At 40.1% G+C, this 17408-nt stretch overlaps 1 protein-coding gene across 2 annotated transcripts; it reads left to right on the top strand.

Annotated features, from left to right (window-relative positions):
- Positions 1-10471: 10471 nt before the first annotated feature.
- On the top strand, positions 10472-17312 carry SFR1 (SWI5 dependent homologous recombination repair protein 1). 2 transcript variants are annotated; one of them, XM_058543943.1, is made up of 4 exons: positions 10472-10521; positions 11328-11449; positions 12070-12483; positions 13526-17312. In XM_058543943.1, exons 1-4 carry the CDS (start codon positions 10509-10511, stop codon positions 13715-13717), a joined length of 741 nt encoding a protein of 246 aa, XP_058399926.1. In that variant the 5' UTR covers positions 10472-10508; the 3' UTR covers positions 13718-17312. The 2 variants fall into 2 exon arrangements, with proteins under 2 accessions (XP_058399926.1, XP_058399928.1); XM_058543945.1 differs by lacking the exons at positions 10472-10521; positions 11328-11449 and adding an exon at positions 11465-11548.
- Positions 17313-17408: the final 96 nt, after the last annotated feature.

Consider the following 17408-nt stretch of genomic DNA (forward strand, 5'->3'; position numbering starts at 1 on the left):
TTAATTCAATTCTGACACTATCTATCTGGAGATAGTGGCAGATCCCACAGGTTAAGTGTTCAGTCCCACGAGACTGTCCCTTCAATTCAGATGCCAATTGCAAGTAGTAGGTCTCCAGATTACCCACAACTTCTGTCCGACTTGGCTACAAGTCGGAGGTTCCCAAGACCTCCTCCCCCTCGGATTTGATTATTTGCTAGAGCGGCTCACAGAACTCAGGGAAACACGTTTACCAGTTTATTAAAAGATATGATAAAGGACACAAATGGACAGCCAGGTCCGTGGGGAGCTTCTGTCCCCACGGAGTTGGGGTGTGTTACTTTCCTGGAAGTGTTCACTAACCTGGAAACTCTCTGCACCCCACGCTATTGGGATTTTATGGATGCTTCCTCACGTTGGCATGATCAATTATTAACTCCATTTCTGGCCCCTCTTCCCTCTCTAGAGAATTGAGGGTGGGGAGATGTAGGGCTGAAAATTCCAAGCTTCTAATCATGGCTTGGTCTTTCTGGTGACCAGCTCTCATCCAGGAGCCCACCCAGAGTTGCCTCATTAGAAGAAAAGACAGTCCTGTCACCCAGAAAATTCCAAGGGATTTGGGAGCCTTGTGTCAGGAACTGGGGTCAAAGACCAAATATTTGAACAAAAGATGTTCTTATCACTTACAAATTTACAGGGGTTTCAGGAGCTCTGTGCGAGGAACTTGAGTTGCGGGTGGGGGTGGGCAGAGACAAATATATATATTTTCTATTATCTCACAATATTGTAATTCTATGTTTAATTTTTTGAAGAACCATCATACTGTTTTCCACAGTGGCTGTACCATTTTACATTTTCACCAGCAATGCAAGAGATTTTTAAAAATAGGATTTTGCCTGGGGGGTTTACAACTGTTTCTCCCAAAACTCACTCTTCATTCACTATGCGCTTAAATTCACTAACCTTTTTGTTTGTATCGACTGCATTATCTTTTTTATCATTTTTTTTTGTTTAAAGAAGGATAAATTCAGTAATTTATCAGTAATTCGAAGGGCACCGTGAAAGTTCCACCTGTTGTTAATATTCCCCTGCTCCTCCCTCTATTCGACTGCTATGCTATCACTCTCTCTCCTTACCTCATTTGGGATTCTCACTTGTTGAGCTACTGATTAAATAATCCATTCATCTTTAAATTTATCCATTCAAAACACATTTATTGAGCACCTACAGCAAGCATCAAATGTTAATAAAGGCAGGGGCATGAGTTCCAGAGGATGACAGTAAAAGTAAGCAGAGTAACTAGAAGTGTGTCCTGCAATGGCAAGTGGTGGGTGATGGGAGTTAGCCTGAAGCCTTGGGCTTGGGAGACTGGGACTCAGATGATGTGGAGGGCTGCTAAGAGGAAAGAAAGGTCACTGAAGAAAAAAATCTTCTATATAACAATTTTTCCCAGGGCTGGTGCTGATTGAATCTATGTGATAAATACCAATGTGTCCAATTTGTCTTTGTAAACTCCTAAAAAATATATTTACTTTTCCATCCTCAGCATCTAGCACAGCTCCCATAGTATTAACATAATGGTTGTTTCCATGGGGAATTTTATCTGTAACTTTGTTTAACTCTCTGTGAACAAAGTAATGGCAGGAACTTGTAATTTTAGGTGTACCAAAATGTACTACAACTGGAATTAGAAAAACTCAGGGCTGGAAATTCTACAATTCATAGATGAGAAAACTGGGACCATAGAATTGGATTGAGCCTGCCAAAGTCACGTAGCTTGTTAGTTGTTAGTGGCAGGGTCAGTAAAGAACTTAGCAGCTTTGATTCAGTCCTGTCCCTTGCTGCAGCCATACTTCCATCAGAATGAATGATTCAGAGAAAAAAGAGTTGTAAACATCAATGTGTATCATTTGTACTTACCAAAACTTGTATTCAAACAAAAATCCCAAATGATTCCCCATTTTCCCCCAATTTAAGCTGACAACCCATGATTATGTCATATTTAGTACAGATTTAAGCAACCTCACCTTCACCATTTGTGACCACAGCCCATTTCATCCCTAATTCACTGCATACAGCAGCAAAAATCAACAAAGAAAGGTTTGGAACGATAAAGAAAACTCGAGTAAGTAAGGTCTGTGGCTTTACGGCCTTACTCACTTAAAATTTCACCTACTGTAAAATGCAGCTTACCTACTTTACAAGATATAATCAGGTTGAACCTGATTTTTACAACATTCTATCAGTCCTAAGAAAGTACATGTATATCTATAATGCATGTTTATATCTTTATTAATCATAAAATCTTGAACTTCCATAATCCTTTTTATTCAGTTGTATCAAAAGGCCTTAAGAACATGATGCATGCATTTCTCATGAAGGAAGCATCATGATTTTTTCAGAAGCTAGCCCCAATTAAATGTGCCCAGGTTTCATGGTGTTTGATCTGCCATTTGGACCTCAAAACCCAGGTTAAATCTGCAGAATAACTTGTAATATGGAGTAAACAAGCCTAGTAATCAGTAGCCTGTTACAAAAAAATAGTGTTTTATAACAGTAGAGTTTTGCTCTGCTTAAGGGCAAGAAACATGTAGTAAAGATGTCTGCCTCCCCTTCCCTCTCCTCTCCTGCACTTCTGCCTCATTCCCTCCCCTCCCCTCCCTTAACCTCTCCTTTCTCCTCCTACATAATTCTTGGCAGTGAATTATAAACTCTTGAGGATGGCTTCAGTTATGAATGTAGTGGTCCAGGAAAGCTTCCTGTAATCTTAACCTGAGCAGTTATTGATTGGAAGGTGATGGGTTTGTAAGGCTTGCCTTGAGACCTGCTAATTAGTATGCAAATGTTCAATTTCAGCCTCGTCAGTACTCTCATTAGCCCACGTAATTCTTACCTGTAGTCTTTCAAACCTGTGATAACATGCTATTTCTACTCCTCAAAATCAAGTCACTTCAGGTACTGCTCACTGCATCTACGGTTTGATATCCATGAATTTCGTTTTCTGAAGTGAATTATCTTCCTAGAGTTTATTTTGGGGACTTAAGCCTGTGGTGAGCTTGGCAGACTTCTATCTAGTTTGAGGGGAGCGATAAGTCTGATTCTTTCAGACTATAAATATGGCAAGTATTCATAGCAGACAGAGTTGTCCTGGTGAGTAAAATTATTGATTGAGTCATCCTGAAAACTAGTGGCTATGAATAAATTGCTATCCTTATACACAATTATTGGAATGAATCAAAGTCAGCTTTACATACCTTCAAAACCTGAGGAAAACAGCTCTGAGTGAAAATAATATGTACTGGTGAAACTGCTTTTTTTAAAAGAGGAACATCTTGCCAAAGATTCAAACTCATTCCTTTCTGGGTAGCTTAATTGCACAAGCCTTATGCTAATTATATTAAAGATTTGGCAGCTTTACAAAAATCTTAAACTTGTACATGCAGGTTCAAAATACCCTATTTCAGTAGCCCAGAGTTAGGCCAGGAAAGCGTTTCGGATAATGCCAACCTATAGTAATGCTTTTTTTTTTTTTTTATAACTATGGGCAGCTTACAATTTATAGTTTCACAGGAATTTGCTTAACAAATGTGCACGTGATTACTTGCCTGTCCTCCAAAGCCCAAACCTGTGTCTTCTGATATCATGGGATGCTATCTGCCACGTGCCAGACTTATAAAAGTCCGCAAAGATCCTCTTTGCTGGTGAGTGTTGTCCTCGTACTTGGTATGAATTCCACTCACAGCACATCTTCAGCTGCATAGAGGCTGAGTTTTTAATATTCAGCATTCATAGAAGGGCATAGATCTACAAGTTATAACAGAGTGTAAGGAAGAGAGTAAACAGCACAATGGAGATAGACTAAGCCGTCATTCCCATGTACTACAGAGTATTGGAAAACAATTAAGTAAACTTCTCTTGATTAAAAAAAATAAAGAAAAGAAAGGTTTGAAAGTGGCTGTAAGAAAAGGATAATTTGACTCAGAGCTAGTCATTTATATCAAGGAAAAAATACCTGAGATGATGTAGGTTCTTGACAGCTGCTATAATAATAACCAGACTGGCACTTAAGGGGAAATCTGGGGAGGTGGGAGGGTTGGGAAGAGTTTGAGTTAAAAGTATATATTGTTGAAAGGGCCGGCCCCGTGGCTTAGCGGTTAAGTGCATGCGCTCTGCTGCCGGTGGCCCGGGTTCGGATCCCGGGCGCGCACCGACGCACCGCTTCTCCGGCCATGCTGAGGCTGCGTCCCACATACAGCAACTAGAAGGATGTGCAGCTATGACATACAACAATCTACTGGGGCTTTGGGGGGAAAATAAATAAATAAAATCTTTAAAAAAAAAAGTATATATTGTTGAAAGAAAAGTATTATGTGTCTTAATCTTGTGTTAACAAAGTCTAAATAGCTGGGTGAAGTCTTGGAGGACCATGTCAGGGTGAATGTACCTGTATTATATCCTTCTTTTCCAAGATCTTATCTGTGGGAAAGATATATTTTCACCATAAAAAATAGTGATATCATTTGCCAATTGAGGGTCACCAGCATCTGCATTAAACTTCACACATTATTTTTTGGTAGCCACAGAGGTGTTAACAGAGTTGGAGTGTTGGGTAATGTTTTTTCTTTTTTTTTTCATATACTTTTATTTATTTATTTATTTTTCCCCCAAAGCCCCAGTAGATAGTTGTATGTCATAGTTGCACATCCTTCTAGTTGCTGTATGTGGGACTCAGCCTCAGCTTGGCCGGAGAAGCAGTGTGTCTGTGCGTGCCCGGGATCTGAACCCCGGCCGCCAGCATCGGAGCGCACGCACTTAACCGCTAGGCCACGGGGCCGGCCCGAGTGTTGGGTAATGTTGATGTCACTGACGGGTGGTATAATTTAGGCATGGGAGACGTGAGCAGTAGGCACACTCTTGGAGGTGGAAGGGAGAGGATCGAGGAAGAGATATCTTTGCTCAAGCTACCTCCCCCATCTTTGATCGTGCCTCTCCAATGGATCCTCCCTGGCAATTCAGACCTCCTGGTCAGGGACTCTGCATTCAGTGGGCTTGGTACTGCTCCTAAAGGTCCCTGATGAAAATCTAAGACATTTTATGTTGCCTTTGGGAGTGGTGGGAAAGGGATGAAATTTCAGTCTGGCTCTCAGATCCTGAACTGGGCCAAATAATTCTGGTTATAGGCTAATTCACAGATTTTCTCTACCACTCTACTTATCATCAAAGTTCGTCAAGAGGTGGAAAGGCAGAAGCGAAAAGATCAATAGTGTCCTAGAACATAGTAGAATAGTCTCTTAACTCCTTATTTATTTATTTATTTTTGGTGAGGAAGATTGGCCCTCAGCTAACACCTGTTGCCAAGCTTCCTTTCTTTGCTTGAGGAAGAGTGGCCCTGAGCTAACATCTGTGCCCACCCTCCTCTATTTTGTATGTAGTTTGCTGCCACAGCATGACTTGAAGAGAGGTATAGGTCTGCGCCTGGGATCCTAACCCGAGAACCTGGGCCACTGAAGCGGAGAACTCTGAACTTAATGACTGTGCCACTGGGCTGGCCCCAAACTCCTTATTTTCCTGATACCATTAGACACCCTTGCTCTCCCACCTAAAAAAAATCACCAAGAAGAAATCTTCTATATTCTCAAGACTGAAACAGTAATGAAAGGTGTGGACTGTGATAACAAAATGAAGTAACATATGTAAGGCTTCTAAAATGGAGCTGGGATGCCATTAAGGAAGTGAGGCTGGGCCGGCCCGTGGTGTAGAGGTTAAGTGCTCGTGCTCTGCTGCTGGCGGCCCTGGTTCGGATCCCGGGTGCGCACTGATGCACCGCTTGTCAGGCCATGCTGTGGCGGCCTCCCATACAAAGTGGAAGAAGATGGTCACAGATGTTAGCTCAGGGCCAGTCTTCCTCAGCAAAAAGAGGAGGATTGGCCTGGATGTTAGCTCAGGGCCGATCTTACTCAAAATAAAAAAAAAAAAAGGACGTGAGGCTTATGCATGTATACCACCTCTCTGCCCAGATGAAATGTGACTTTTTTGAATTGTGCTTTGCTGTTATCTTGACTTTCTTTTAAGAAATGGAAAAAAATGCTTCCTTCCATAGATAAGAACTTTATTTTTGCCTTAGAGATGGCCTTAGCAACCAATCACGAATAACCAAGGAATAACAGTTGTTGGTAGCACCAATCACATGTCTTGCAGAACAACCTGTGTGATTTATCTCTTTTTGTCTTTATAAACTCTTGCCTTGTTTGCCTTCTCCAGAGCTCATTTTGGGTTTCTGCCTAAATCTATGTCTCCCTGGATTGCAATTCTAATTGACCAAACAAATATCTGTTGTTTAAATTGTAGGGATTTTTCATGGGTCAACAGAGGCAAAGGTAGAAAACTGAGCTGACTCTTTGCCGGCACTTCAAACAGATTTCAATACTGTGAAATCATCTGGGGAGTTGTTATCTCTCAAACGTCAGGTGGTTAAAGACGATTATAAGACATGTTCTGTTGCTTAAAGATTTGCTGACATCAAATGCCTTTTTTTCTCCAAATGAATGCAGGGGTGACATTTCTGAGTTAATAAAGGATCTGAGAAAGATGTGGCCTTGAGCAGCATTTTTATTACCATTACTTTTTCACAATCTAACTCTTCTGCCACAACCCTCCCGCCCACACAAACCCTACCCCCTTCCTCAGCATTATTAATCTAACCTGAATCACTCTATTCTTCTCCAAGAGAACACACCCCAGTAATAGCAGTGAGTCATAGACACTCTTGCTTTTCTCTAGTCTCTAAAGGACTTGACGAAATGCCAGATCTGATAGAATAAACAATAGGAATTTCAGGTGAAAGGAGCTCTTTAGGTTCTTGTTCAGTATATTACCCTCAATATTTGTTACCAGATAAATTTTCTAGTTGCCTAGTGGTGGACAGGTTTTTTATCACACTAATACTATTGACCCTCTCTATATCTCCATGTTCTAAGTAGTCATCCTATTCAGTGAGGCAAACTCTCAGCTGTGTCTTTTAGCTAAATCAAGTGCTCTTTCATCTTGAGGTTGAAAATAAAATCCTTTCTTGCTTAAGTTGGCTAAAAAATATGAAACAGTTTACCCACAAAGGTCACCCTTTGATAACAAAGTCTTCAACAGTCTCTACAAGTGAATCAATGACACATTATAGAATCCCATATGAGACCTTTAGGTAATAAAGAAAAGACATAGAAATAGTTTGTCAATTACTCAAGAGGAAATTTATGAGATGACAGAGCACTAAAACACATCTTCTTTACCATGGATAGGTCTATAAGATGAGACTTGAATTTATGGCAAGAGAAACCTAGAGGAGAGTTTTTGAAGGTGATTTTCAACTTATATACAAATGTCATGAGAAATATTGAAAGCTAGTTAAGAGAATTTAGTAGACTTTCTTGTGAGTGTTATAAATCTGTATTAAATTTAGTTTGTTTAACTTGTCCTAATGGATATTATAAATTAACTTAATCATGTGGATTTTATGCAATCCCTCACCCAAGTGGATTTTGATCCTGGTTTTTTACAAGTGTATGTCTATATTTTCAATTGTTTAAAAAAATACCTATGGATACTAGCTATGTCGACATGATATAAAAATTTTTGTCAATACAGAAAAGTCAATGGTATGGAATTTAGGTCATCCTGAGATTACTGTTAAGATTTAAAAAATAATGCTAAAGCCAAGAATTTTAAAAATAGATATATCTACTGAATGAAATTTTAAATTGTGGCTTAAAAGTATGTGTGTGTGTGTGTGGGTGTGTTTGTACGGAGAGAGAGAGAGAGACACTATTCACTATTCTCTTCTTGCTGTTAAAAAAGAATAAAACACCTCATAAAGATTTTTAGGTCTACGTCATCATCCCACCAACAATAATCACAGACAAGAACGGAAGAAGCATTTTACCACTCCCTGATGAATAACAAAGTGGCTAACAGTAGCCTTGGGTATTGAAGAAATTTAAAAACACAAAGAGAAAGCCTGCCTTAGGTTGATATTAATTACTATTATCATTGAATTCTATTGCCCAAATTGTCCTCTATGGGAGTAAGGAGTCCTTGACTGCTGGCTCTCTGGGGCAGTATTTTTCCTTGCCAAGTTTCATATGAAACATACAATGTCCTGTGTCAGAAACACCAAATTCCTTATAGGCCAATAGATTTCAGGCTCCTAAAGACATGGAAATGTTTTATCTAAAGGTATAATTAAAAACTATAGGGGCTATATTCCAGATCCCTCATACTAAATTGAGAGAGGAAGGTATGTTTCCATTTTGTTATGTGACAGGAGTAAGTAAAATACAAACTTATATATGGGAAGATTATTCAATTCTAACAACACGTGGAAGTCAGAGATGTAGGTCAACAAATGTGCATTTCTGAAATACAGGTTTTCCTGAGTACTTATTCCGAGGTTCTTTGAAAATCTGGCCAAAACAATCCTGTTTAATATACCAGTTCACATAATAAGCAAGTCAGAACATTTGCAAGGCAAGATGTTGTTTTCCTTTATGCAGCCAGCAAAAACACAGCTCTAAGCTTAGGTCGTAATGGTAAAAGGATTTTGGAGCAGCTGATTCTAGGGAATCATAAAAACAACCCAACCTTATGCCCCAAGGCATAAGAATACGCAGTCTGCATTGTGCTTCTAGTGTCAGGACAAATCATTCTGCTTTTTTCAGTGAGTAACTGATGCCAATGGATGAGTAAAGGAAGAAATAAATGTAAATGTACAGACTCAGGCCTGTGGTGAGGTGAGTAACACCTATATCACAAAATCATGAGTTCTCTTTCATTTTGTAAATTCCTTGAGATTAATTTATATAATTTTTGAAAAATTTAGAAGGAATGGGATACATATTATTAATTTTGTAGAGGCTCCAAGTTTTCTGTTATTTATGCCTTAAATTGTGAGGGATCTTATAGACTGTAGCATCTTTAAAAAAATATGTCACCTTTTTTTGGGAGATAATTAAAGGGATGAAAGAATTATGGGATGCATTCCTTTAAATCAATAAAGGAATGGCGAATATAGTTGCCTATATAAAATAACGATTGAGTGCTTCCTAGATACCTACCGCTGCTCTCACGTGCTGTCATGAATTCTCATTTAATCCTCCAATCCCTTGGAGGTTGATACTATTATCCCCATTTTACAGATGAGGAAACCGAGGCACAGAGACACTATTACAAAGCACATAAAGTACTGGTGTCAGAATTTGAACCCAGGCAGTTTGACTCCACCATTTATGCCCTTAATCACTGCATTAGGCTGTCTTCAGGTTCTGTATTTATACCCGACTGCTTAGGGCTCAGTTAATTCCTCCCGGGTCCTGGCTACTTCTAAGCCATTATTACCAGATGTTAGTACAGAGACAGTGTCCTTGTTTAAAATGGCCATTCCCCAGGATTGAAAACACTGGCCCCTTAAAAATTCCCACCTTCCACGTGACTCAGAAATTACTCAGCTGTCTCTCCCTAAACCCGGTGCTCCACCCAATTTAGTTAACTTTGTTGTTGCCCAGCAACTGAACAGCGCCACACAGGAAATGAACAGGATTATTTTAGACTAAGGATGTGGCTGTCTAGTATCCAGCAGGGTCCATATCTGCCTCAAACATCTGAATTCTGGACCAACATATTCTCAATTAGCGATGATTCTGCTTCCTGTATTGCACCACGACCAATTTCATTGGGCTACATTTTCTCTCAGTTTTGACCAAAAGATTTGAAATCAAGCTAAGGAATCCACATTTTGAGGTAGATACACTAGAAAACCTGTGACAGAAGCGCTAAGTGTGTGGCAGCAAGGGCTAGAAATTAGCTCAACTGCATCCGCGCGGACTCGAGGAGAGATTTCTAACGTGTTTGAGTCTCAATGGCTGCTCTTTTCTGGCCTCTGCCTCTGGAGAGTTACAAGCTGTCAACTTCACACACAGCCGGCCCTGCGGCTTTTGGTCCCGTGGAGACTGAGGAAGCGCCTTTGCTGTGATGAGCGGGAGACCAGACTAACGAGAGCCAGGAGAACGGGAGGCGCGTTCTCAGGCGTACTTCACAAACACACAAAAATAAGGAAGCAGGAAAAGAAGACGATGCACGGAAAGGGGGGGGGGGGGGCCGCGAAGAGAAGCGCGCCCCCAGCAGGACGGGTTAGTCTTTCTGAAGCTCAGCCCAACCCATTCCCAACGCCTGTTGGGGATCGCGGTCACGCGCGCGTAGTCTCGCCGCTCTCGGGCGCTGGGCGGAGCCGAGCGGCGCGCGTCAGTCAACTCGGCCAATCACGAGTCTCTGCCGCCTCTCACGTGGCTTCTCCCGCCCCGCCCCCTTGCGGAGGCTCGCGGCCGCGCGCGCGCCGTCCCGCCTTGCTCGGCGCCGGGCAAAGCCGAGCTGCGCGCGTCAGTCAATCTGGCCAATCGCGCGTCTTTTCCGCCTCTTGCGCGGCGCCGCCCCTGGGACGGGACCGGCTCACGGCCGCGGCTGCGCGCGTTTCCCGCACTCTGGGGATGGCGGAGGGAGGTAGCGTGTGGGGCGGCGAGTGGATGTCTGAGACCTGGGCCTCTTCGGGGTTGGGCTGTGGAGTCTAGGAGAGCCCTTGTCGCGGTCAGGGGACCTCTGAACCCCACCTCAGGCCTGGGGTCTCGAGGGCTAGTGTGGGTTTTCTGCAGTGGTGGGAGGGACGGGAGGACTCCTCCCTCTGTTTTTCTCCCGGGAAAGTTGATGCCTTTGTTTGAGGAGACACACGCCAGTCGACTCTCTTTCGGAGGCTATTCGCTGTTTAAACTGAAACGATGCACACAGGCTTAAATTTATCTGCGCTTGTGTTCCTTATCCCTCAGGCCTGGAGGGTCGCTGGTTCTAGTCACATGGCTTTTAGGGTTTAGGGTGGTGTGACAGGTCTGATGATGTTTGAGTCAAGATTTCAGTTACGCTTCCTCTCATTATGAAGCTGGCATAACGAAATTAAAGAATTGTGACTCTCCGAAGTTGTTATTCTCCTCCACCCCCCGTATGGCAGGTTTTGAGGATATTTTGATAAGATAAAAACAAATGGAGAGTCTTGTTTATATGAGATGCTAGCTAGTTAATTTGTCACGGAAAAACTAGTAGTCACCATGAGGACCAGCACCATCTTATTTAGGAAGGTAAATGGGAAACCACTGCAAAAAGAGCTAGAAGGAATCCCAACTAAGTGAACAAGGACATAGCTGGCTCCTTGTGGATATTATGTACAACGATAAACAATTCTGTGATAAAAATTGAGGAATATATAGAGGTGTGGGTTAATTTGATTTCCATTTTGTGATTATTTTCTGTTTTTTTAGAGGTAAACCAAGATTTCATTTTCAAGATGGAAAGTCCATCAGACTCAGCTGTGGTTTCACCAAGCACTCCACAGGCCAGTGCCAGTCCGCCATCTCCCCATACCAGTAGTTCAAGAAAACAAGTATGAACATCTTAGTTCTTCCAGGGGAGCTGTTCTGGACTTCTAAGTATTGTCAGTGGTAGCTTTAAGTCTACTGAAGATTCTTAATTAACATAATGTGTAGGTTAATAAGTAAATATTTTATTAGTAAATAATTTTAGGTGTTTGAGATAAGGTGTTTGACCTCCCCCCCACCGCCCCCCAAATTTTCATCTTGAATCTGTTTTCATTTAGTTTCAGATCAGGTAATTACAACATTCCGAAATGAGGCAGTTTGAATCTGCGATGTTGTGAGGGTCTTTGGTGGCAGGATCTAGGTCTTTTCCTCACTTTGTGACTTGCAGGCCCCTAGAGTAGCGGCAGGCGTGCTAGTAGCTGACCAGATGTTTGTGATTGCTGGGATAAGTGTCTCAACACTGTTTTAGGAGAGTGCTGACTTTGCTAAAATAAAAAGAGGATAAAACTTAATGGAGCTTCCAGGAATTAAAGATGTTTTGTGATGCTTACTTTAGATATATGGAGACAGAAAGCCATCTAGTGGTGTCTACCATAGAAATGTAAGGTCTTTATTTCTGGAAGATTTATTTAGACCAAGAATGTTGTTCTTGATTAACATTATTAATGCTTTGTGCCTTTTTCAGCCTATGAGTGCAACACTTAGAGAACGATTAAGGAAAACTAGATCTTCGTTTAATTCCTCTTACAGTGTGGTAAAACGTCTCAAAGTAGAGAATGAAGGAGACGATCAGAACTTTTCAGAGAAACCAGCAAGTTCAACAGAAGAAAACTGTGTGGAATTTCGAGAAAATTGTAAACGGGTAGACAGTGAATTTGAAGAAAGTCCATATGTGAAAAATACCGTCAAGAATATCAGTGCATGTGAGTCTACATCAGTTGGTGCTGGGTCATGCAGTGATGATCTTCAAAATGACTTTGTGAATGAGAATCTTCCCAAAGAAGGATTAAATGAAGAAAAAGCAAAATTGGTGAAGCAGATTCAGGAGAAAGAAGACCTTCTTCGGAGGCTAAAACTAGTCAAAATGTACAGATCAAAGGTGAGAATAATTTCAGAACCATTGCATGATTTTTTTTTTTTTTAGATAAATGATAGGAAAGTAATTTCAAAAAGAAAAAATAAGTTGATTTTAGCATAATAAGCAGTAAGCCAAGTGCCCAGGAGCCTGGCTTCCAACAGCTTTAGCTCAAATGTGAGCCATATGTTTAGAGTGGAGTAGAAGAGGCCTCTGACGCCAGATACAGCCTTTTGAAAGACCTAGCTCTCGTTTAATATGCAGTTGAAGCTTTTCCCTCTAGTTTCCAACCTGTAGCAATATTAGCAGTATCAAATGTTAGATGCAAATACAATGAGAGCAGAAGTGACAGCTGATAGAGAATGGTTAAAAAAGCTAAAAATGGGCCACAGATTATAATAAAAAGTATTTTTAGTAGTGATCTTGTGTTCCTCCAAATTATTAAAATGTTCCAGGCATTTTGTTTGAGAAAACAACTAATATATATTAGATTTTAGATTTTAACCCATATAGGTTGAATTAAATAGAACTTGGGAATTGGAAGAAGATAAGCTTTACTTACCTGGATCATTCATGTGTATGCAATTGCTCCTTCTTCCCTAGCAATGTGGTATAAATGATGGAATAGTATATCCTATTTGCTCTCTTGAATGTTTAGGATTTTTCTAAATATAACTACTTGAGTTTTATGAGATAGTGAATGTTGAAAAATATTTTTAATTTGAATATTTCATTTTTTAAAGTACAACTGTAATAGAAAAAGTGGATTTTTTGAATCTATACTGTTGCTTCTCTCCAGTTTTGCCCTATTTAATAATTTGATTTTTCCCTGAGGGTAAGGGTGGCCCAGAGCCTGGACCAAACAAAATAGCCATAGGACTCAATTTGAGTGTCATTGTAACCATTCTACTTAAAACCATCCTACTTTTTCCTGGATAGAGGTCCCATTCATGACCAAGTGTGTTATTCTTTAAACCTACTCATCGACTGATTTAACAACTTTAAGTTAAAGTAGGATGCCTATCTAGTTACTGACATATATGGTTTTTTTTTTTTCCTGTTTCAGAATGACCTGTCTCAGTTACAGTCGTTAATAAAGAAGTGGAGAAGCTGTAGCCAGCTGTTGCTTTATGAGTTGCAGTCAGCTATGGCTGACGAGAACAAGAAACTCAGCCTTACTCAGTTGATAGACCACTATGGGTTAGATGATAAGTTGCTACACTATAACAGAAATGAAGAAGAATTTATAGGTGTTTAATTCCTAATTTTTTCTCCAGAATATCTTTGAAAATGACAACTTAAAAGATACTTCTACATTTTAAAGGGAAGAGACAAACCATTACGGCTTTGAGAAAGGTATCTCGATGAACATCAATTTAGGGCAATCTGTTATATAAATATAAACTAAATTCTAAAGTGAAAATTTAGTATTTTGGATAAATTTGCCAAAGAAAACTTGACATTTAAAGAAATGTGAAAAAAAATTTGTCATGTTTAAAAAAATAACTGTGACAATTCTGAAAATCAGTTTTAATACATTGTTTTGTTTATTGTGGTAAAAAAGTTTTATTTTAAATGTTAAAAAATAGTCCAGTCTGGTAAATGTCTCAACCTAAAAGCGGTCTAAAAATGCCTGCCTCTCTCCTAAGTTTGTGAACCTTGTTTCCATCCATTTACCAAATGTTTCCATCTGGATGGTCTAGCAGGTAATTAATCTCATATGTCCAAAATTATATTCTTTCCTCTCTCTCCAAATTTGTTTCTCATATTTCTCATCTCATTTAGTGAAATGACCATTTATCTCTTGCAAAACCACATATCCTCATCTCTTACTTTGAGGCATCATGGCATACAAGGTCTTTCACATTCATCTACATTTCTAGCTTCATCTGTGCAGTAGATTAAACTTAGAGTTTCTACTTTGTTCACAGCGACTTCTCATCCAGAAACCCACCTTCATAGGGTTTTGTTTCTGCCTGCCATATTATACAATGTTACCTGTCATCCTGGCCATATACAGAAATATGACCCAAGTAGGCCCAGTCTCTGGGAATTTGGAATTGTGCTTAGAAAAAAGAAAGCCCGTCTCTTTTTGGGGCTGAAGCTGTTGTATGTAAACTTGGAAGCAGAAAACCTGGTGTACTAAGTAGAGTGTGTGCCCTTACAAAGAAAGGCAGAGATGACAAATAGAGAACTTGGTGGGTCAGCGGCTTCCTGTTTCTAGTTTCCAGTCCTTCTTGAGGGCTTTCTGGATTTCTGCTTTTGGGTCCTTTTATGGGCTAAAACAGCTTTACTTAGTTTAAAAAAAAATCTTAAAAAAAAGTACTTGCTTACTAGTAGGTAAGTAGCCACTACCCTGAGCTCCCCTCCTCCAAGTGTGCCCCACTTTCAGCCCAGTCCCTGCCTATGATCTACCAAACTGTTAATATTGGGCATATCAGGAGACCTCAGGACCCTGCTCTTGCATCCATTCTAATTGTTAGTGCCCATGCCAGAAAACTCTCACCCTCCCCGCCACCCCACCACACACACACACAAATTCCTGCCTTCTAGACACTGCTATTGTCATTGCTTCTGTGAACACAAGAGGACTGGCCCAGGCCTCACGTGGGCCTCCCTAGGCTCTGGGATTCCTAATTGGGCACTCCTGGGGAGCTGTGCTGTTTTGTACCTATCAGCCTCTATCACTGCTTGCTGCTTAGCCAGATGGCTTAAATGTGGCAGGGGAAGCAGTTTCCATGGTGAAGGTGCTGGCATTTGGCTGCAGCTACTCACTGTTGAATAGCACATCCCCTAGAGTCACCTTACATGTCCACTTGGGGGAACAGTGGGACTCTGGTTCTGGGAGAGTTAGGGGGAGCAGATGGGGTCACAGTAATGGGCATTTCCAAGGCATTGGCTGAGTGCTGAGGGCTCCAACAGCACAGTAGGCACTCTTGCAATAGGAGGTGGGTCATGGAATATGGATCAGGCTTATGGGAGAGTTTGGGGCCTAGGGATGCCTATGAAGCAGTCAGTCCCGTTTTTTATTGTTTCTGTTGAATTTCACCTCCATTTAATGGGATACATTTATTAAAAACCACTAAATACTATATTTTTATTCATGAAAATGAAAGCTACTTCTAAGCACTTGCTTTGTGTCAGTTTAAAAAGTATGTTAACTCATTTGAGGATTACAGTTATCAACATCCCAATTTTAAAGATGAGGGAATTTATGATGAAGTTATTTAAAAAAACTAAGTAATTATTTAAAACTGAAGTGGCAGAGCCGGGATTTGAAACCAGGCAACCCAGCAATAGAGCCCTACTCTTAAATCTTGTGCTTAAAGCTGTGCTATGTTTGACCAAATTAATTATATTACTACTTGATAATATAGATAATATTTTAAGGGGCTATAAAAATATGAATATAATTGCTGTTCAGCAGAAGTTGAGAGGAATCAGTACCATGGACAGTATCAAAAGTGGGTTGGGGTGTATGACCCATGTGCCCTTTCAAAGTCAACCCCCAAAATCAGAATATACCCCCTGTTGAAAAGAGCTGCAAGAGGTTCCTGCTAACCTCCACCTATCCATGCCTCAAAGCTGAGGCATTCAAGCAGGGAGCTTTGTCAGAATCACCCAGGGTGGCCACTAAGAAATAGAAATCACACAGGCTATTTGGTTTGTTAAGACCTGGGAATCCACAGAACATTATCCAGTGAAATTGGTGGCATTGACTATTAGCAAATGGAGCCTTCAGGCAGCTAATTTAGGTGACATGGAATTTGTATCACTGGAAGAAAAAAAAGTCTAGTATATCCATGGTTGGCTCAAACCAATAGGACAGAGAACTTCTGACAATCCTAAGTACAAAGTATTTGTACTCTTCACACTTTTCTACCCTTGGGTCCATCCTCCCACCCCATCAATACCCCTCTCAGAGACAGTTTTGAAAGACTCTAGGAAATGTTACCAATGGGCACTTCCTTGCTGAATCAGCCAAATTGACTGCTTCAGGAATCATTCTAGTACTAAGGAGGGAAGTCATCAAAAATGATGTTGGTCCTTTTATTTCTCTTACCATTCACATCTAGCACTGATCAGTATATGGGTGATCAATTATGGTACTATCCTGGCCATTTCTAAATGGAAAATTTTAAATCTAAAGATTTATTTCTAAATAGAAAGTTTTATAATAGCTCTCTTGCTTTACCTACACCAGTGTACATTGGATATGGTGTTGCAGATTATACTTAATATTTAATTCACAAATTGCAGAACACTGAGGCATTGACATCACTTGGAGATTGTGGTCAATGATCCCAATGGTATCAACCTGGAAGGTAGCAGTCCACAGGCTATGGAAAGGCAAAGCAGTCTTCTGACCAGTTAATCTTCTCATTATTTAATTATCATCATCTATGTGAATACAGTGATAAACTTTTCATGGAAATGAGAAAACACTTTTTTCTGTTTGCTGAACCCTATTGGCTAGGGCACAAAATTGAGATCTGTTACAGTGAATATGAAGTGTAGAAGATTATGTAGAAGAAAACATGTAATTTACAAATGATTTAGGGCTTGGTAAAAGTAAACAGTTCACCTTGTTCTCATTGCTAGAACAGGGACTAATATTTAAACGTTCTGGTAAACTTTTTTTTGATTATAGAAGAAACGCTTACTGAAGAAAACTTGGGAAATGTAGAAAAGTATATGTCATCCATAATCTCATAACTTTTCTGGTAATTTTATAAAATTAGAAACGCCAAAAGTGGCTAAGAATAATTTCTTTTTGTCTTTAAGACTTTCTATACTATTACCATGAAAATAAAAAATTAAGACTAAATGAATAAAATGAATCTTGAATACTTTCTGAGTTAAAATTTTGTTCATTCTTAAACAAAAACAACAATTCATGATATTTGACACACATTTATTCATGCAGGACAAACATTTTTATAATGATT

This window comes from Diceros bicornis, chromosome 6 (genome assembly GCF_020826845.1).
Source record: "Diceros bicornis minor isolate mBicDic1 chromosome 6, mDicBic1.mat.cur, whole genome shotgun sequence".
Taxonomy (NCBI): domain Eukaryota; kingdom Metazoa; phylum Chordata; class Mammalia; order Perissodactyla; family Rhinocerotidae; genus Diceros; species Diceros bicornis.

Coding starts and splice junctions, on each gene's coding strand:
- SFR1 (XM_058543943.1), top strand. Junction 11,450..12,069: donor CCAGTAGTTCAAGAAAACAA/GTATGAACATCT, acceptor TGCCTTTTTCAG/CCTATGAGTGCAACACTTAG. Junction 12,484..13,525: donor TCAAAATGTACAGATCAAAG/GTGAGAATAATT, acceptor TTCCTGTTTCAG/AATGACCTGTCTCAGTTACA.